At 46.7% G+C, this 22,432-nt stretch overlaps 1 protein-coding gene across 2 annotated transcripts; it reads left to right on the plus strand.

Moving 5' to 3' along the window:
- The first annotated feature begins 17,966 nt into the window (after nt 1-17,966).
- On the plus strand, nt 17,967-21,131 carry pou3f3b (POU class 3 homeobox 3b). Of its 2 annotated transcripts, none has more exons than XM_035149770.2 (2): nt 17,967-19,862; nt 20,181-21,131. In XM_035149770.2, the coding sequence occupies exons 1-2, from the start codon at nt 18,660-18,662 to the stop codon at nt 20,277-20,279; spliced, it is 1,302 nt and encodes a 433-aa protein (XP_035005661.1). In that variant the 5' UTR covers nt 17,967-18,659; the 3' UTR covers nt 20,280-21,131. The 2 variants fall into 2 exon arrangements, with proteins under 2 accessions (XP_035005661.1, XP_035005660.1); XM_035149769.2 differs by having other exon boundaries at nt 17,969-19,871.
- The last annotated feature ends 1,301 nt before the right edge of the window (nt 21,132-22,432 follow it).

Genomic DNA, 22,432 nt, shown 5'->3' on the forward strand with positions numbered 1-22,432 from the left:
AGTTGATCTCTGCTAGTTGAACTAAATAATTAAAAATTAATTTAACCAAAATAAAACTATAATATTTTTATGAATGTAAAGACAATAAACTTTGTGATATTTTATAAACTGAATATTTTATAATCATAACAAACTGATACAAGAACAGATGATTTAAATCCACACAACTTTATTTGTAGAAATAACACAACAATAGCAATAATCTGTGAAACGATAAACATCTGCAATATTTACAGGTGACATGAAAATGTGCGGCCGCAAAAATAAACACAAAATAATGTAAACTAAACTGAAGAGAACCAGGAGATCCTAATATTCACCATTGAGGAAAAAAGAAGCACATGTTATTACCATTAAGAGTTAAACTAAATGTGATATAAAACTATAAATACTAATAATAAATCTCTTTATTATTTTGTGTGTGTAGAAGTTTTTTTCGGGGCCTTTTAATGGACCTTTAATTGTTTGTGGATATCGTCCCTACAAGTTCAGATCTAGTGGCACAAAGCAACACTTCCACAAGTGAACAGTTTCTCCTCCAGATCGGCTGATGAGAGAAAACTGGGCTCCATCCTCCTCCTCCTCCTCCCTCCTCCTCCTCCTCCTCCTCCTCCTCCTCCTGGGCAGGATACAGTAGGCATCATTTAGTGGCGAGAGCGGTGGAAACAGCGAGGGGTTGGCCACAAGGTCGCCACACTTACTGCATGGCCGAGCTCATTTCCACCGCCGTCCACAGCCCGGGCTTCCTCTGAGAGAGAGAGAGAGAGGGAGAGGGAGAGAGAGAGAGGAGAGAGAGAGAGAGAGAGAGAGGGAGGGAGGGAGAGAGAGGGAGGGAGAGAGAGAGGGAGAGAGGGAGAGAGAGAGGAGGGAGAGAGAGAGAGAGAGAGAGAGAGGGAGAGGGAGGGAGAGAGAGAGAGAGAGAGAGGAGGAGAGCAGCCGGTGAAATGGCTCATTCACTTTCTGATCACAGCCCGCCACTCTCTCCCTCACACACTCAAACTGACACACACTCGCTGACACACACACACACACACACACACTCGCTGCACACACACACTCACACACACACTCACACACACCCTCACTCACACACCAGGCTGTCTTCTTCATCGTGTGGTTGTTATTTGCTATTTTCGTCCCTCACTTCCCCCCCGAATGTCACGAAAGATTTGCTCGGCTCCGACGACGGCTCACTTTGTGATCGCCGTCACTCGCCCAACTCGCCAGACTCCATTTGATCAAAAGACGGGTTTTAGGGGCATTAACATTAGGAATAAACCAACGTGCAGATATTTCTCTTATTACAGTAATCTGGTAAATACAGATACTTCAGAGAGTAACTGTATAAACTGTAGCTGTCATTTACTGGAAGTCTGTTTTTTCACAGGAACACACACATCTTGCATCTTCCACACACACACACACACACTCTCTCTCACACACACACTCTCTCTCACACACACAGATTTATGTTCAGGCAGCACAGAAGGCACGGCCGAGCTGAACCAATCCGCTCCTGTTGACTTGAGCCTCTGCCAGCTCTCGCTACGCAGACGTCCGATCGGCCAAATGGTCAAATACCTGAGACCAGCGGGTTCGAGGCGTTGAGCTGAAGCTGAGACGACGAGGTCACGGGTCGGAGGTCACAGGTCGGAGGTCACAGCGCAGACGTGTAGAAAGTTTCACGATATGACGTCACTCGGGGATTTGTGGACTAATAGGAAGAGATTTGGGTCCTAATTTCAAAATAAAATGCTCATCCTCAGAAGGCCTCAGCTCTTTGACAAAAGATGATGATAAATATACATGTGATACATTTGATTTAATAAAATAATAATATCTGTAGATAAACCATCGTCCAGAGGGACAGAAACATGTTTAAAGTCAAAGATTAAAACTTAAACACAAGATAAATAAGTATTGTAGGATTTTGCAAAACCTCACATTACCACAGAAATACCACAAAGGAATAAAACAAACAGAGAAATCCACAGAACCTGATTTAATACAGATAATTATAGTAATATGAAGGCAACGCCGACTTTGGTTGACATCAGCCCACTCAGATTATTTCATTTCACCTTCACAGATTCCAAACAAACGAGAGAATAGTGTGGAAACAGAAGAGTTTAAAGCCACTTCAGTGTTTTTTTCTGTTTGGATTATCTTTTGCTACATCTTCGCCTGTGAGGACGTTTTCCTCTCTGGACACGACTTCCTCCCTCTGAGCTAAAAAAATCGCTCTCAGACCGATCGTAAACTTGTCTCCGATACAGTTTCCCCGAGCGACCCCGGTGTCTCATCCAGGGATCGATAGCGCCGCACGCCGCGGCCCTTTACTCACACTTGAGTCTGGCAGGGAGGGATTGCAGCGAGCCACCGGGTCAATGGCCGGGTCCCGCTCGCTTGATGGCCGTTCGTTACAGAGCGGTCGACGCGGAGGAGTTAACGGTGTCAGGGCTGATACTCCCGCTGGGCCGCACTCTCCTAATGACCGGCCAATCGATAGCCGTCTGGCCTCGGCACTGACCAATCAAATTGACGTGTCTTGTTGACACATGGAGCTGGAGAGGAAGGTTGAGCTGTGTGTAGTCGTGATGCATTCACACACACACTGATAGATTATCATTGATTCATTGGGAACAGCAGCTTTTACACTTTCTGTGTCGCAGGAGGAGGAGGAGGAGCTACGTCTTCATGTATTTATTGAAAAGCGTGAATTTGAAGATGTCCAATGTGAATGAAAGTAGTTTTTTTGAGTAATTAATATTGTCTTCTAGTTTATTCTCCATGCACAAACAACTCTGCGTCAGTTTTTTGGTTCTGTTGTGTTTCTGTGACAAACTCACCTGAGCCTCTGCTTTGTTTCCCTCTTTCTGTTTCGGGGTGAGATATTTTTATCGGCTCCGTGGGGTTTCTCTCTCTCAACCGCACACTTTGTGTTTCTGCGTCTCTGTGCTCTTGTCAGATTTGGGCTTTTCTTGATTTTTTTTTGCAAACAAACCAAACTAAAAATAATTCACACGCAGAAAAGGCCGGGAGCAGTTTGGGAAGTGACCCGACCTCGTCGCCTGTGGCGCCTCGAAACGCCAAATCCGCTCCTGGAACCCGTCAGTCTCCTCGTGGCTGTGCTGCATCATGGTTCGGTGTCGGAGGGAGCGGAGGGACGGGGCAGGAAATGGACGAGTCGTGGATATAAAAGAGGATTCAGGACACGTGGCGGCAGCTACACTGGAGCCTCAGTCCTCTGTGTCTGTCGCTGAGTCGCCCCGTCCGTCCATCTGTCCGAGCGCCCTCAAAGGGACGTTTGTCCCGACACGAGGGTCGTTCAGAACACACACACACACACACACACACTCTTCTGACTGGACACATGGACGTTCGGTGACTGTGAGTGAGGCACTTCAGGAGCACTTTAACGATTAGAGGACTTTGTTTTTAACGTGAAGACTCGTCCAGAGACAGAAGAGACGGAGAGCAAAGATTCTGCTGATCTGGTTTTATTGTGAAGTCGATTACATTTAAATACGACAGTGGATCATGCACACAAACACTTTCTCTTGTTTTACAGTCTGATCATTGTCTTTTCTTTAAAGACTCCAACACTGTCAGGGAAACGCCTCTATCCCCACAACGTCAGCTTTTCATGAGCAAAGAAAAACACTTTTCAGGAAATCCAGTAGTTTACTTGTGTTGAAACAAGTTGTAGAGTCCAAAGATCATAAAATACTCTTTAGAGACAAACAGAGCAATAGAGCAAAAAAAACGTGGATGTACAAATAACAAGACAAAACTACTCAAGTAAAAGTACTTGAAGTATTAAAAGCAGGAGGAGATTGTCCGGGTCAGACTCCTTCACAACAACAGGAGAATGATTTTGTTTACAGAGCATCGACCCTTACAGCCAAAAGTTCTTAAATCTTCGTCTTCCACGTGTGTGGCTCCTCTTCTTCATCCTGAGATATTTGTATTTACGTCCGTCCCACGTTAGAAACCTCGTCAACACGCCCCCTCGCTCTCTTCTCACATGGACTCACTCAGACATTTTATTTGGGGACTAAACATCTTTCAAATACAGTCAAAGTGTCTGATTGGACCTGCTGATCCACTCATGTCCCACATTAGACCCTCACATCAACTGCACACCACATTCTGTACAATCCACGAGGTTTTTAAAAATAACCTACACCGTGTAGAAAATGTGCGGTTACATAAAAAGGCTAAGTCCCACCTCGGCTCTGCCAGAAAAACCTCCAGAAACGGAGCGTCTGAGAGGAGCGAGCGTTTCCACCGTGAGACGTGACAATGTGACATCACGCTGAGGGGAAATCAGCACGAGCAGATATATACTCGGAGGAAGAAAAAAAAAATCTAGCGCCTCTATCCCTGAGCTCCGCTGACAAAAATGCTTTAGGTGCTGAGGATTATGGATTAATCTATAATAACTAGTGAAGGGAAAGAGAAAAGGAGCGAGAGAGAGAGAGAGTCTCCGGAGCCCGGAGTCTATAAAACCACCAGGAGGAATCCTGCCTCATCATCTAATGCTCGCGCTAATATTCCCAAATTATATCATTTAGACCTGTATCAGCGCCGCGGAATTAATCATCATTTCTCTGACACTGGCCATCCCCGGAGTTCATTAAATACACCACATCTCCTCCTCTGCTTCCTCCAACTCCAACACAGTCACTTTCTCCTTCTTCTTCTTCCTCCTCTTCTTCTCCTCCTCCTCCTCCTCCTCGGTCCCTTCGCCCGGGCCCCGCCCCTCCGCTCCCTGATAATCTGTTTATCCGTAAGTGTCACATTACATTTGCAAAGCAGCTGGGGGGACCAGTGCCACCGTGTACGGAGGGGCTCCAGTGTGATTACCCGGCCTCATATTTTGGCGCTCGCACTCACACTTTGATCTGAACTGTCTTCATAATCACTTCAGAAAGTCTTCCTGCGAGCGTGAGGGCTTTACAGATGGGCTTCCACACACACACACACGGCTGCACTCGCTCTCTCACTCAGTGTGTGTCTGTGTGTGTGTTTCTACTTTTGCACGTGTGTGTAATTGTGTGATTGTTCTCCGTCTCTGCTGTTGTCCATCTTTACATTAATCAGCTCCACCAGCCACGTTATGATTTCATGTAGTTTTCTGATATTTAGCTACAACCACAGGATGGAATTTCTACATTTTGGTGCAGATCTAGAATTTTTCTTCACTTTCTTTAATATTTTTTGACGTTTTAAGTTGATTTTCGTTTGATTCAAATCAACTTTATTGATACGACTGAGGGGCCTTGCTCTCCCTCTGCTCTCTGCAGCTCGTGGGATGGATTTGATTCTCTCAGCAGCTACATGTGTTTCTACCATCAGGTCCAGTTAGAGGAGCAGAACGTGGCCTTTCAGCCTATTTCTAATATCCTGCCCCTGTTGTGTGTCGCTCGCTCGCCTCAGTCCGACCTGAGACTCTCTCTCTCTCTCTCTCTCTCTCTGCAGTGGATGGATGGATGGAGGCGGAAGCAGAAACGGTGGCAGCGTCGGGGTGTAAAAGGAGCACCCCCTTCCTCCTCCTCCTCCTCCCCCTTCGTTGTGCGCTTCAACAATAGCATTTGCATATTTTTATACTCTCTCTCTCTCTCTCCCTCTCTCTCTCTCTCTCCCTCTCTCTCTCTCTCTCTCTCTCTCTCTCTCTCTCTCTCTCTCTCTCTCTCTCTCTCTCTCTCTCTCTCTCTCTCTCTCTCTCTCTCTCTCAAAGAAAACAGCCTGAAGCGTGAATACTCCAGCAGCGGGCGTGCAGAGGAAAACGGAAGCTGGGGAGACGGCGTGTCCGCCTTTACTGGGGGAGCGAGACAGTCTGCACACACACACACACACACACACACACACACACACAGTATGGCCCTTACCTCCAGAGGTTGTGCATCAATGGGAGGATTGGGAGAAGCAGGGGTGTCACTGGAGGACCAAAGGAAAAACAGAGACAACCATTAGAATTTGATGTGTGACTGAAGCATAGTGAATTTGCGTACATGAGGAAAGTAACTAAGTAACAGAGTAGATTTACTCTCGAACAGGTAGTTAAGTATTTCAACATTAACAAAGTATTTTAAAATTGTACATTTTACTCCTATAAAACAAAGTAAGATGCTTCGTCATGGATTCAAGCTGCTGTGTTTCCAGGCAGCGTCGGATGAGTTTCATTTGGTTTTTCTGTGACTCAGCAGGATTTCCTGTGATTTTTAGCAGATTGAACTTGTTTCTGAGTAACTCTTTGTTTCTCGTCCGCTGTGAAACAGACTCAAATCATTTCTACGTCGACCTCCTCAACCGTGCATCAGACACCGTCCGGTGAAAACCACATATTGACTTTGAGTTTTTGAGATTATCCCAGCGTGGTTTTTCAGGTTTGAGAAAATGATCCTACTTCTTAAACCAAATACAAAAATGTGCTGCCTAGATTTGCCATTTGAGAGATATTACAACATGTAATATATGATAAAATAACTCTGATTGAAGCCATTAACTTTTTATATTTATAGGTTATTTCGTTGTTTGTGACTTGTACTGAAGTGAAAGCTCTGAATACGTGCACCAGTCAAACTACACCTCATCATCTCTGAGTCCAGCTGCCTGTATTTTGCGGCCTTTTCTCAGCAAGTTCATGCAAAGCTTTTCCATTTGCTCGTTCCAGACTCGCTCTGTGTCTGGCAGCTTTTCACATGATGTGTTGTCAGTTTGTTTGGAGAAAGCAGCAGAAGAAGAAGAAGAAGAAGAACTGGTGGCATAAGTAGTGACGTTAATGAGACGTAGAACAAGTACGGCAAAGAAACTCAACGAGAAAATGTGTAAAAGGACAAAAACAGAGCCGCGAAAGACGGATAAATACGAGTTTAAATATTAGATTGAGCCAAAATGGCCACCGTCAATAGTTTAGTTTTATTGAATCTGGTTTATAGCAACAAAAAGTGAGTAAACATGAGACCAGCATTCAGGAATCAGAGTCTGATAAAGATTACGTCACCGCTAGTGACTTAAATTGTGTAAAAACTCAAATCTGAGCCTTGAAAAAATCGGCACCGAAGTATAATTCAGCTGCAAACAGACTTTTAAACACGAGCCAGTGGATCTGAGCTGTGGCTTCGGGTCCTGTGGGTTCATTTTATCTGCACTGACGACGTGCAGCCGGGTTCCTGCGAGAACGGCGTTATGTAACAGGAGAGGTTCTGCGTCTCCGCTGCAGGAGAACACACAGGTCGGCTAAATGTGGGCTAAACTGGAGTTTCTGTGACAGATACTGACAATGCATCGAGACGTGTGCGAGTCATTGTTGGGGGGGATTTGTGTTTGTGGACCACTAATCCGAAAAGGTCCACGACAAACACAGAATTTTAAAACACGCTCTCTCTCTCTCTCTCCCCCACCCCCACCCCCAGCCGCAGGCGTAACCGCTGAGAATTGGCCATGCTTTGCTAAGCTTTCGTCTCACACCTACAATATGAAGGTTACGGTCTGAGAATAACAAGACGCGCGGCGCTGTGCGGAGGAGAGAACGACGTGCTGCATGTAATTTCATTTTACATGACACCCTGCATTATCTCAAGTTCACTCGTACAAAGGAGGCGTCCCTGTGGAAGACCTCGATTTGGAGGTTGTGGGAACAGAATACGAGCTCTCAGTCTTTTCTCCTGCTCCGACAATGGAGACGTCCACACGAGCACCGAGGCTGTTTGAGACAACGTATATTAATACCAGCGTGTGCGGAGCCATATGTTGCACTGCAAAGTCAGAAAAATGTGTTCTGTCCCAAAACCGACGACACGTGACGTGTTGGATGTGACACTTCTTCACAGGCAGCGTGAGAAATACTCTCAAGTATTTATATCCAGACAGAAAAACCCGATTCCTCCGAGAAACAAACCCTGTTAGTCATTTTTTAAAGAAAACACATATATTCAGCACACATGTTCAGTCACACTTCCTGGAATGACGACCTGCCAAGAGCTGAGAGGGATATTTCATTTGACAGTCCATGCTGAGTCAATTTTCCAACATGGCTGAACAACAAAGTTCTATTGTGCTCTTCTCTGCGCTGCATTAATTCTCATGGTTTGTACGAGCTAACGATTCCCTTTCAAAGTGAGAAAACACAAAGCAGAGGAACGAGGTTAGTGGAATAAGAGAGCGAGTCGTCCTCCCTCCTTCCTTCCCTCGCCGTGACATGCACTACTTCCTCACTCGGGCCTCGCTGGTGAGTAATGTGCACTGGGTGTGAGCTCAGAGGGGTCGACGGGCAGCGTGCAATCCCCCCTCAAAGCCGCTTTTGTGATGCTGCTGGCTTCAACGCTCACACCAGGCCTGGGTGAGGAGGGAGGGAGGGAGGGAGGGAGGAGCTGGCAGCTGAGGCAGAGTGTGTGTCTGTGTGTGTCTGTGTGTGTGTGTGTGGATATAATAATCGTACGACTATGGAGGCTTTCACACATCCAGGAATCACGTCAGGTGTTTCTGCTTCAGACTAAGTTGAGGAGTGAAAAGGTCATGAATAGATTTTTTAACGACTCGTGTGAGGAGCAGCAGCAGATTTTTAAAAAAGCATCGTTTATAATTTAACATGAGAGGTGGTGAGTTTGAAGGTTTGGGTGACGTGTGGTTGAGTCTTTAACCAGCTCATAGCAAACCAGCAGGATCATTGAACTTCTTTAAAGGGACAATGCACATTTACAAACATGCGTATTTAACTTAAATATGTAAATGTGACAGATTTAACCATGGAAGCTCGTTTTTATAGTAAAATAAAGATGCACAAAGCCATAAAAGTACAAATACTTAGTAAAACAATACAAAGACACATATACAAACAATATGTAGTGAGATTAGTAGTAAAACAACAACATGGCTGCTGCTCCACATGTTTAGTGTCCAATAATCATTGTGTTTATAGAATTGAAAGAGTTAGTAGTTGTTAATAGTCTCAGTTCTTCCAGCTGCTTGATAAGAAAAGGCTGAGCGTGCAAAGATAATTCAGCAGAACAATGTTATAGCTTCTAATTTCTCCTGTATAATAATAATAATAACCTTATTGTAGAGGACTTGGTTGAGTGCAAGTAAACGTGGGCACAAAAGATCACAAATGTTTTAGTTCTACAATATGTAAAAACCTTAAAGACGCCAGAAAATCTGATTTCTAAACTTACTTAATAATAAATCATAAAACTAAAGGCTGAAATAAAAGTATTGCGTGAAGACATTAACGGTCACAAACTCGGCTGATCTGTGGGGGGGTGGTTTGACCACATGTTGGTGACTGTGACCTGGAAAACCAGTGAGAGGAAAAAACTCAAATACAGAAATGTCTCGTGTTCAATTGAGCATAAGACGCTGAATGAGACAATATGTTTTTTTTAGGGTGTTTGCTTTAAGAATAATAAGAAATAAAAACTTTAAATCAATATCAGCTCTAACATCAGCCTCTTAGGTTGTTCTTAATTACAATATATGTGAACGTACACAGTTTTCTCAACCTGCTTGAGGTCGTTTCTCTCCCAGTTTGAACAGAGCTGAGTTACTGATGCGTTTGAAAAACAAAACTCCGCTGAATGAAAAGAGCTAAAAATCTGATAATCACTGTAAATAACACAGGAACCAATGCTTCAGTGTGTGTTCACCCCCACAGCTGCCCATCGGAATACCTCCAGTGCACAGGGAGCGTTACATCACCTTAATACCCCCCGCTGCTGCTTATGTAGCCGCATGTTTGTACTTCATCCAATCGGTGTGTGTCTGTATGTGTGTCTGTGTGTGTCTGTGTGTGTGTACGAGCTGTAAGCCCACGGAGGGGGAGGAGGGCGAGTCATCTACAAGATGTATGTAAACCCATTTCCTAACAAATGGGTCTGACTGCACGGCAACGGCGAGAGGTGCCATAAGCGTCCGGCGTGCATAATGCCCGCATGAATCAAGACTTCCGGGCCGTGGGACGTGACCACACAGGCTCCGGTGTGAAAAGCACACGTCAGCTCTGAAGTCGAGACACTCATCATTATCGTACACGCCTTGAACCCGGAGCTGGCTCGCCACACTCAGCCATCTTGTTTATGTGTGTGTGATGCAGACGTAATTCAATAGAATACACGCATTACGTAACACAGGGGTGTCAGCGTGTGGCCTGGGGGCCCTCGGGGGCCGTGGGGGGACTTTTAAAGATGAGTTTGACAGGTTCTTAACTCTACTATTGTAGTTTGTAGGTTTATATGATCTGTAGAGATGATTTTAATGCTTTATGTGAATGAATGGAGGGCAGAAGAACGAGCTCTGGAATAAAAGAAACATGGTTTTCAATGATGTAAAGTGTTAAAGGTGGTAAATCTGATCTTGGTTGCTTGAAAAATTAAGTGTAGCAGTAAAATAAACCCTGAAAATCGTAAAATACTTCAGGCTTTCATCCACTTTGCTGTCACATCCTTGTAAGTTGGAGTTTACAGCTCCCAGTTCACTTTACGCTCTGTTCAACCTGCACTGGTCGTTTGCATCATGGTTCATCAGACGGACGTCGGTTTGTCATGGCAACAGTCTGTCTCTTCGTATACGTCACACCTGCACCCCCGCACGCGTGTACGATATTATCTCTGTGTAAACATTTTCTACGTAACACACTCAGACGCAGTACAAGTCACATGAGCCGCCTCTACAAGTACAACACACACACTGGGGGGGGGGTGTGTGTCGTAGCCACGCAGCCCGGCTGCCTTCGCCCCGAGAGGCCTGGCTCTGAGTCAGGGCCCCGCCGGCAGCTCCAGCTACCGCTCAGCTCCAACATGGCAGCAGCAGTATGTGTGCGTGCAAACATGTAGCTGTGTTTGCGTGCGTCTCGGAGCCTGCGTGAGCCGGCGTGTTTGCGGGTGGCAGCAACGAGGTCATCATTTATCCCTGATTGGGACGGAGGCGGCCGTGTGGGATTTGCCCATAAAGACGAGGAGACGACATTTCCTGCCCATTTCCCTCATGAATATCAAAGACGGCGGCGGCGGCACAGCAGCAGCACATGAGGAGAAATTACAGCCCTATTATTTTATTTGCATTACCTGTAATAGGCAGCGTATTGGCTGCTGTATTTATTGCCTTATCAGCGGCGGCTTGGCTGTAAACATTCTCTGATTTATTAGCCAAACATCGCACGTAATTACTGAGCGAACACAGCAAAGACCTATCTGGAAGCATTGTTTTGGTTGTTTCCTCGACTTTGCGTGGCTTTGCGATGGATTGACCAGACTCGGCCGAGGGGAAGCAGGCGGCTTCGTGTATCCCAGATGGGGGATCTGAGAGGCTGCCTCGGACCCAGACGTGTCTACAGCCCCGACAGGGAATCAGAGGGGCTGTTATTTGTACGGCTTTAAATCCAGAGTCGCTGCTATCGGAGATGTGGTTAGCGCCGGGTTGTTTCTCTACCTGAGCGCCTGCTTCCATCCAATTATGTTGTTTGTCTTCTCAAAGGCCTCAATACCTCGAGCTTTGTGGACCCCCCCTCCCTCTCTGCTCCTCCACACACTGTGTTTCACAAAGTTAGACACAACTAGATCCATTAAGTTGGTGAAATGAGCAAAATAAAAAAAAAGGTGCAGGAGAGGGTTACCCTAGGTGCGCCCGTTCTTCTGTTATCCAATTTTACTGGGATTTGGAGTGATTTGCGCCTGGCTCCCCGAGGGAAATAAATACTTTGATTAATGTAATCCTGGGCAGGGAGGTGCCACACAATCCCCCGTATCCTCGGGGAACGCCACTGTTTAACAAACAAAAACAAAAAGCGGCGACTATGGAGAGACGAGCGCGGCGGCGGCGGCTGCAAACCGGGCGGCTGCTCACTTCTATAGATTTGATTTCCTGCGGATTTAGTTTATTTATTAATTACTCTGCTTAATAACACTATCATTCTTGATTAGCATGTGTGATGCAGTGTAATAGAATAGAAAAATACCAGTGTGTCCGTCTGCTGATTTGCATACACAATAACACTGGTTTGTTTTGATGCTGCTGCTGGTGGAGGTGGGGGTGTTCAGGCATGTGTGTCCATGCTGATGTGTTCTGAGAGAGAGAGAGAGAGAGAGAGAGAGAAGAAGGGATGTGGCACTACAACACTACGAGGGAACCAACACCCAGCGAGCGGTGGGTGGAGGGATGAGGGTGGGGGTGGGATGGAGCTGAAGACTGACACACACACACACACACACACACACACACACCTTCTCCTCTCTCTCTCTCTCTCTCTCTTCCTCCACCCTTTCATTCAGGAAGCTGCACTTCATCCTATCTTTACCGATCTGTCCCCGTCACTCACCTCTCTCTCTCTCTCTCTCTCCCTCCCTCTAGTGTGTGTGTGTGTGTGTGTGTGTGTGTGTGTGTGTGTGTGTGTGTGTGTGTGTGTGTCAGTCACTCCACCACCTGCCTTTACATCATCAGGCCTCACAGACGAATCTTTTCCTCCTTATTTACGTTTTCACAACCCCCCCAAAAAAAAAGAAACTCACCTCTCTGCAACTTTTGACATTTATTTTTCAAATTAAAATCCCACCTGTCTCTTATTGGTTTCACTTGCATGTGAAGATAACTCCACTGCAGCTTTTAATCTGTTGCTCGTTCTGGGTCCACAAATAAAAACACAATTAATTTCCTCTAATTAAATCACTTTTTTTTGCCCTATTTCCAACTTAATTGGTGAAAAAAATAAAATCTATTTGAGTCAATTAAATTCAGGCCAAAAACACACACACGGAGGAAATGACTCACACAAACTGTGCAACATTTATTCCTCCAGCTCTGAGTCGAGCTTTGGGCCAAATTATGACATCCTGATTGATTTCCAATAGCAGATCAATACGTCTGAGTCTGAGCCGCGAGTCACGGTGCAGTGAGGACACTAAACGTCTCATCTCCACCTGCACGTCAGCCCATTCACACACCCGGTACAATAAGAGGTGTACAACTGTATTAATAGAATATTAATAAAGTGCCTCAGTCTCGTTTGAACGGGCTGAGAAAAAGAAATCCCATTCATGTCTGAAATTGGAGGCGCGTTTAATGCTGGATATTCAGTGTGGCCCATTTAATTAACGCTATAGTAGCTACATTATCATTTAAGTGCCCAGAGTTGGACTCGGCTCTAAATCAGCGGTGCTGGTGACGTGAGACACACTCAGCGTATGTCGTCGCGGATTAGTGACCGGACCCGGGCGCAAGGAAATAAATTACGCAGCGCTGTGGGCGAGTTAAAGTGCGGCTGTAATTAAAAGAGGCAGGAATTGCGTCAATTTAATCTGAATATTGCGCGCGGGGCTGCGGCGGGTTGGGTCCCGCGCGTGGTGAGGTGCCACATAAATAAGAGTGTCAGCTGTCAGGAGTTTATGGAGGCTGGAGAAAGTGGAGTCGAAGTGATGAGAGGAGGAGGAGGAGGAGGAGGAGGAGGAGGAGGAGGAGGGGAGGAGGAGGGTTTACGAGCGACACAGATGGATTCACGTGGCGCGTAAATTGATTTTTTTTTTTTGTTCCTATCGGTGTTTTAGTCTCCTCACTGGAAAACCATCATGTTTTTTTATATTTTCCTCTAAAAACTTTTAAAAAAGAAATCAGCTCACATCACCAAACACGTGACGGTGCGCGTGGGGGATATTCTGCGAGCTCGTGATGAATTAGACGATCTGCTCCTGCAGGAATAAATAAATGGCCTCCTGCTACCAATCCCCGTCCGTGGTGCACCGTGACAGAACGGGTGCGTAATGCGTAATAACGCACGGTGCTGCTCCGATGATGACGATGATGAAGAACAACGCTGCACGGTGCCACACTAAGCGGCCGGTCAAGCATGCAGAGGAATTGCGACGCACTAATTCCCGCGATGATTCATGGCTCCTGCCCGGCCCCTCGCTTGCTGATAATTCTCGGAGTCATATGTTTCCACAAAGACCTGCTGGCTCAGACTTATGGCTTATAGGCTCCTGCAGATGGCTCCTGGCTTCAAAACAAATCACTGGCTATTTGCATATCAACGAGGGCTGTCATCGACTGGCTGATCAATACAGGAGGGTCTCTGCAGCATGTGTGGGAAATAAGAAGAAGAAGAGGAATACACGTGTGTGTGTGTGTGTGTGTCGTAAAACTGTCTTTAACGTTTTGTATGATTGAATGAAGGTGTTTTTAAATCGAGGGAGGAACCAGGATGTAGTCTGAGCCCTTGGTAACGTGTGTTTTTACTGCAGGAGCGTGAATTAGTATCGCACATCGTCGCTGCTCTATTTATTAAAGAGCTTCAGTGCAGCCTCGGTGCTCGACACAGGCCTCTGGATGTCTGTCCCCATTCAGTCACGTTCCTCCACTAACCCGCTGGTATCTTCATCGCACTTCACCATTACGCACGAGACTGTGACCAGAAGAACGCACCTATACACTGTAAAGAAAATAATAACCAGGGCATATGTCATGTGAGAGGTGACAGTGGTGAACACAGTGAGGAGATGATTCCTGCAGATTAGAGTGAGAAGCTTTCAGAGGAAAAGAAAACAAAATTCATGTGGACATCCTGGAATCAGCAGCAGATTAATGCACATTTAATAAAAACATAAATGATTACAAATAGTTTTTTATTTCTAACATTTGTCACGTTTGATCTGTAGTTTTTCTGGAGTGTAGTTCCTGCAGCATTCGCAGTGAGCGCGACACCTGGCGGCACAGATGTTGTTTTTAATTTCTGTCTGATGACACTTCACCTCCAGCTTGACCCGCTGATCTGTTCTAATCCAACAAATAACCTTTAATTCCACTTATCGATAAATAACAACAACCCGCTGATCAGCTCCACGTGGACACACGCGCGTTATTTCACTTTTACGCACAAGAACATGAGAGTTTCTGGATTTTAAAAACATCGCGATAACTTCAAATCAAGTTGTCGCTTCATCCTGACCCTTATTACTTTCCCGTTCCTTTGCATGAAGTACTGTCGTTACTGTAACGCGTTACCGCCCAGCTCCGGTGCTGCTGGCCCGGGACGTGGAGCCTCTTTTCATCTCGACTCCAGTGCACAAACATACAGCTTAATGCGGCCAGTGTTTCCCTCTTTTATGGCGCTCACCATGGCGACCAAGTGCTGGGCTCAGCAATGCGCTCCCCATCAATGCAGGGAGAGGAGTTAACCCGTGAGAAAAAAATAACCCACCTCCTCAGACCTGGCTTTTCACGCAGGAAGACCCCGAAATGTGGCGTTTTTCAGTTTTTACGCATCCACTCTTCTTGCAGTTTCTCGCCTAAATTGCCTGTGACCGGATCCCTTTTGCGTCTGCTCGTTTTTAGAAACAAGTTTTCCTAACACCGCCCTCCTCCTCCTCCTCCTCCTCCTCCTCCATCCGCTCCTTGGAGCAGCTCCAGACCCAGAGAAAGACCCAAGGAACCGGTCAGCGCGCAGTGAATCCCGGCTCTTCAGGAGCCTCGTCAGTGGAGGAGCTCAGAGCTCAACAACAACTTTACACAAACTTTACATCGATTCTTATGAAATCATTTCATATTGCACTTGCCTACGCGATGATGTCTCTGGAGGATTCCACCGAGGGGTCTCTCTCTCTCTCTCACACACACTCACCCCCTCCCTTCATTATCCTCCCCCTATCCTCTCCCTGCTTAAAATGTGATTGATTGCACTTTTCTCCGGTGGACATCCACTACAAAACAGCGCAGCTTATCCATCTGCCTGCTATTTATATAAAAAAGCAGAAAAAAGGGAAAGAATCCTGGTGCGTAAAAAGCAAGCAGCGCCGCGAGTATTGATTTTTACGCATTCGGTGAAAAGGGAAAGGAAACGCAATTTGCATTCCCGGTGTTTTAAATACTAACGTAGATAATGTCGGTGCACGCGGGAGCAGGAGGAAATCAGAAACATCATGTGAAGCCCCGATCTGCCTTTGAAGGGAAAACGCAGCCCAGTGGAGAAATGCGCGAGAAGGCGATAAACTCCTCACAATTCCCCCGAGCGCAGAGAAAAAAGAGAAATGCGCCCAGATGATTGTTGACTTACCTTGAGTCCGAGAGCAGAGAACCGTCTTCACGTTGTCTGCGTGGAGTCTGGAAACCGTTATCTCCCTTTCCTGCGCCTCCGTGCGCCCTAAGATTTTCTTTCCTCTGCCTCAACTGAGCAGGAGCTCTCCTCGGCTCCCGCTATTATTTTCACTAAAATATATGAAAATTTATGCAAATGAAAATCAGCACTAACTGTTCGTCTCTTGTTATACTTGGGGATGATTTTTTTTCCTCTCCCCCCTTTTCTTTTCTTTCCTCCTTTCTTTTTCCCTGCATGCAGAATAAATGAACTCCCCCAGCAGGGAACTTGGGAACCTTTTTTTTAAATAATAAGCAGATAAATAATAAACACAGAGCAGAAGAGGAGAGTGTTCATCCGCAGCTCGCTGGTTTCTGGAGCCTTTCTGGAAGCTTTTATTTCATGTATATCACACTTGTGTTTAATTCTTTATTTTTAAGGGGGTTCTCTGGTGCGTGGAGCCTGTCACGTCTCCACCGGCCGCCTGAGACGTGAGGATTGAACAGCAGTAATTTAGACAGGAATCCTCACTGTATATTAATGAATAGAGGGCCTCATGGCTCTGGCCCCTAGCCTGCCTATTCAATGTAAACAAATCCACGAGGCTCCCTCGGTTTTGAGCCCAGTCCAAATTAAATCTACTGGGATGAGGAGAAGAAGAGGAGGAGGAGGAGGAGGAGAGGGGGGCACATGTCCACAACTCCTCCACTGCCTCATATTTGCCCTTAAATCCCTTCTGCAATAAAACATCTGATTTTGGAGCTTATGGGTTTAACGCGTGACACGTAGTTCTGACCTGTAAACAAAACACAGTTAATCCCGTCACCTGCCACAGGGTTAGGGTCCGTCCAGGTGGGTCCACAGCCCCCCCACCACCCCCCCAACTCCACCAGCGCAGCGGGGCTTTCTCTCTGGCACTTGTTACCACCCATGGGTGCGTCCAGAGGCGCAGGGGTCCCACGCACAAACAAAGGGCCCATTCATCTCCAGGGCTGCGTGGTCATCTTGAGGGATGCTGCACATTTTAAGGGCTCGATCTCTCTTCTCTTGTTGTTTCACTTTGGCAGACGTTCCCCCACCCACCCCCAGGACTGCTCAATTTGCCCTTGTTTTGGTTGCCACTTTCTCTTTCAACGTGCCTCAGTGAGGTTGCCTGTGCGCGGCGTTTCCGCATGGAAGCATCCCCGCAACCTTTGTGCGTTAACTCGTGAGCAGCCGAGTCGCTGCGGTCACTGCTCCTCTGTGGACGCGCAGCTCTGACTGAGAGGAGCACAGTGAAGATCCTCTCTTCATGTTTTCATGTTTCAGACACAAGATGAAGCATCGAGAGTTTACTGAGCATTTTGCACGAGTGCTCCAGAGGGGAATTGAACCTCTAACCGTGGCACTGAAGCCTGATTCTATTACACATCAGGTTACAACACATCTTATACGTGTCATCAGAAGGATAAATGCATTTTACTCACATTAAATAAAGTTTATCCACGTGTGTGTGCCGCCTGCATGTTCAAACTCACACTGTCACACATGTGCACTCGTGCGTAAAACATGTCTCTGCACAAAATACATGATGTTGGAGGTTTTACGCACGAAAGTCGAGGTCAGCGCGTATCGACCTCTCTCTCTTTATTTACCCCCCCAGCCTCCCAGTATCTCACCAGTGTTTACTACCAACTTGTCTTCCCCGTTTTGTTTGGACTGCAATTAAAAAGCAGCCAATCGGAACAGCCGGAAGGAGGGACCGTGCGCCCGGAGCAAGGCTGGCGAGGGCTGCCAATCACACCCCGGGTAACCAATCAACGGGGACGCACGGGGTAAACATCCGCGCGTCGTCGAGCAAGGGGGGGGTGGGGGGGGTGAGGACGGCGGGGGGAGTGATGGGGGCGGGGCTACGCGGCCTGTCAGGGGAGAGAGAGAGATAGAGAGAGAGAGGTGGAGAGAGAGAACAAGCGAATGAGAGGAGAGGTTCGCGAGCGGCGCCGCGCGCTCCTCTGCTGGACTGTACTTGAACGGGAGTTTGCGGTTTGGCAGGTTTATACACATCAAAACAGAACAAAGAGAGAGGCTCCAGTGCTATAAAAGAAGAGAGAGAAAAGAATAAAGCGAGGGAGAAATCTCTGCGACTGAATTACAAAAGAGGAGAGGACGCTCTGCTAATGATTCTCACATCCACCCGGGACATAAACCAGGACTTTGTACATTGGGGACAATTCGCGAGGCTTTTTGTTTTCTCGCCTCCTCCAAAAGTTTGTTTGGGACGACTCCTGCTTTTCTCTGCTGTATATTTGAATTTGAATTTCCTCCCAGTGAGAAACTTTCTGCGCGGACTGCACATGGTTTCAAAGGGCTTCTGAAAAACCTGGATCTTTACTCGTGTGTGAAGTCGAATGTGGTAAATTCATGCGGATTTTATTCAGTTTTCTGTCGCCGCTCCCGAAGCTTTTTGGCGTCTTTTTACGCACGTCCATGGTATCTGGCAAAAAGCTGCTCATACTTTTAAAGTTTGAATAATTCATGAGATACAATTTGCCCGCTCGAAAGAAGTGACTGTAGAAAGGGAGGGGGGTTATCCACAAACATATTCATAAGGGTTGACGGAATGGCCACCGCCGCTTCCAATCCTTATCTGCCCAGCAATAGCATCTTATCGTCCGGCTCCATCGTGCACTCGGACTCGGGAGGCGGTGGCATGCAGCCGGGCAGTGCTGCGGTTACCTCGGGGTCTGGGGGCTACCGGGGAGACCCCTCGGTCAAGATGGTACAGAGTGACTTTATGCAAGGCGCGATGGCAGCGAGCAACGGGGGACACATGCTGAGCCATGCCCACCAGTGGGTGACATCCCTCCCGCACGCCGCCGCGGCGGCAGCAGCGGCCGCGGTGGCTGCAGCTGAAGCCGGGTCGCCCTGGTCGTCGAGCCCCGTCGGGATGACGGGCAGCCCGCAGCAGCAGGACGTGAAGAACTCCGGCAGAGACGATCTGCACACGGGCACCGCGCTGCACCACAGGCCCCCCCACTTAGCTCCACACCAGACGCACGCCGGGGCTTGGGGGAGCACGACTGCGGCGCACATTAACTCCATATCCGGGGGCCAGCAGCAGCAGCAGTCGCTGCTCTACTCCCAGCCGGGGGGCTTCACTGTGAACGGGATGCTGAGTCCTGGGAGCCAGAGCCTGGTGCACCCGGGCTTGGTGAGGGGGGACACCCCGGACCTGGACCACGGCAGCCACCACCACCACCATCACCACCAGCATCCGCACCACCAGCACCACGGCGGCGTCAACAGCCACGACCAGCACTCGGACGACGACACGCCGACCTCGGACGACCTGGAGCAGTTCGCCAAGCAGTTCAAGCAGCGGAGGATCAAACTGGGCTTCACGCAGGCGGACGTCGGCTTGGCTTTGGGCACCCTGTACGGGAACGTTTTCTCTCAGACCACCATCTGCAGGTTCGAGGCTCTGCAGCTCAGCTTCAAGAACATGTGCAAGCTGAAGCCTTTGTTAAACAAGTGGCTGGAGGAGGCCGACTCCACCACCGGCAGCCCCACCAGCATCGACAAGATCGCGGCGCAGGGGAGGAAGCGAAAGAAGCGCACCTCCATCGAGGTGAGCGTCAAGGGGGCTCTGGAGAGCCACTTCCTCAAATGCCCCAAGCCCTCGGCCCAGGAGATCACCTCCCTGGCGGACAACTTGCAGCTGGAGAAGGAGGTGGTGAGAGTTTGGTTTTGCAATAGGAGACAGAAGGAAAAACGGATGACGCCCCCAGGAGTGGCACAGACGCCGGAGGATGTGTACTCTCAGGTCGGCAATGTGAGTGCAGAAACACCGCCCCCCTCCATGGACTGCAAAAGAATGTTCAGTGAAACATAGACAAATATTTTATATGAAATTAAACTGATTAGAACACACAGACTATCTCCAGGATAGACACACTTTTTGATACTGTGATTGTGAGGGAATATGAATAAGACTGCAAATTGTGTTTATCTATTTTTCTCCAGAAAAGACAGAAACAAAACAAACCCTCTCCCCCCCTTTTTGCTCCCACCTCCCCCCCACAACAAGCACCGTGTACCTTCTTCCAGGCCCTAACAGGTTCCTTCTGCTTTTTTCTTTCAGGGGCATTTTTTAGTAGATTACTTAAAAGATGCAAGTGAAGCGAGCGACCAGAGGGTGACAACCACAAGTTCATTCCACCAGGTAATTTTGGCGCATTAAAACACACCAAGAGGAAACCAAGTATTGTTTTTTTTTTTTTTTATGCCTTTTTCTCTCCTCCCCTGCAAAAATAACACTATTCCCTCCTCATGACCCTGTGTTTGATTGGAGAAACAAAGGAGCAGGCATTTTGTATATTTAGAAATGGGACTATAAACCGCCCTCCTCCTCCTCCTCCTCTTCCTCCTCTTCTTCAACAATAACAGAGGAGGGAAAAAACTGCACCGACGTGAAGAAGATCCACGAGGCTTCCATCAGCTCTTTTTATTCTTGTTTTTTATTCCGAGGTGGATTGCATGGCTTCATTCACACACACACACACACACGCGGAGGAATTGGGGGATTTTTCTTTTTTTCCATTTGGTATTTCTTCCTCACGACAGAAAAGACTCCAGGACCAGGACTGATCTCAAAGATCTCCTCTTGAAAATATACTACTATTATTTAAAGGACTTTTGACGCCGTGAGTGGATTTTTTTTTTTTTTTGGCTTTTTCCCTATTTTAATTTTTTCCTTCCAACGAATAGAGAATAAGACATTTGAAAAAAAGAGACTTCAGCTGCACTTATTTGAGAAAAAGAAAAACGTGTTGCCAAGTGTGACTGAGTGGGTGCTGTGGACGTGGACCTGCCCTTTCTAAGCAGTGTTCTTTGGTAGGTTTTAATAAACAAAACTCTGTAAAGCCGGCAATATAGATCACGAGATCAGATGCTGATCTGACTTATTTACTTTATATTTTTCATCAGAATGACTTGTTTTAATATTTTATTCGGAATACATATGAATTATTCCAAACGGTAATTTATTTCCCCACCCCCTCACCCCCACCCCAGGAACTTGTGTAAGATGCTTTCCCCCTCCTTCTTCGTTTTTGTTCTTGTTTTATTTCCATTTGTTCTTTTCTTATATATAAATATTTTTTTGTTGTTGCCCTTATTTGTTTAATTTTGTATTCTCGTTTCTAAAGGAGCACAAATCATCCTGAGCTGACATTGACCGTTGTTAGGTAATAAGGGTTTATTTTGATGTGATCATTTGATTGTAATTTAATTTCAGTAGTGGTTCCGTACGAGCTGATTGAGACACAATAAATTTGTTAGAATGAAATGCAGTCATCTTGTGTTCTGGAGTTTATATATTTTTCTTTTCTCGTTTTTTCATTGGGCTGGGTTTTTATTTTATTTATAATGTGTTTGTTTTTTTTAAATCTTTGTGCTGTTTTTAAAAGCTGCGAGTTTTATATTATCTGCTCATTAGAAAAATATAAAAGCAAAGCAAATGGTCTCTATCGAAAAATACAAGAAAAAACGTGTGATTATTTTTTATTCATCCAACAAAACAGCGTTAAAAACTAATATTAATGCAGATAAATGTTGCTCTAACTGTGTAAATGTCCCGTCTGGGCTCAGGCTCGTCTCCTGCTGCTTGTTTACATCCTCAGGCCTCGGCTCTCACCTGCAGCCTGGACACGTGCACGGGCTGGATTATCATCTGAGCGTGTGCGTGAGGAGGAGCAATTCAAGTTGCACGAGGGAAAGAAACGCTGGGACGCGTGCGTGTTGTTGTTGGGGTGGGGGGGGGTTGAAGGTACAGAGCGTCCTCGCGTTATGTAATTTAGCTCCTGGTCCAGGTTCTGCGTCACAGGCACGCGCGTGACGACCGTGAACCAAAGAGCTGAACTCTGGATCGAGATGATGTTAACTGTGCGTGTGACACTCAGGTGCGCGCAGGTCTATCACTCTGATGCTGTTTCAGTATCCGGGGCACTGGGTCAGAGTGTGTGTGTGTGTGTGTGTGTGTGTGTGTGTGTGTGTGTGTGTGTGTGTGTGTGCTCGGCCTGCAGAGCTGCAGTGACAGGCCCCAGATAAACACTCATTTTAACTGGGCTCATAAAGCGCTGCTGTGCTGTTTTATCTGACTCTATATAATAATTCTACATGATACAGCTCTGTGCATATATATATATATATATTTATTTATTTATTTATTTATATATATATATTTCTACGTGTAGTTTTTTATTTTACAACTGGACTATTTCCTCGTCACGGCTGCAAGAGGCCAAATGTGATTCCAACTTTTCTTGACTCGCTTATTCAGCAGAACTCACAGAACGTGTCCGCGCGCTGCAGGATTTGAATTTCGCGGATGAT

Source organism: Hippoglossus stenolepis, chromosome 24 (genome assembly GCF_022539355.2).
Source record: "Hippoglossus stenolepis isolate QCI-W04-F060 chromosome 24, HSTE1.2, whole genome shotgun sequence".
Taxonomy (NCBI): domain Eukaryota; kingdom Metazoa; phylum Chordata; class Actinopteri; order Pleuronectiformes; family Pleuronectidae; genus Hippoglossus; species Hippoglossus stenolepis.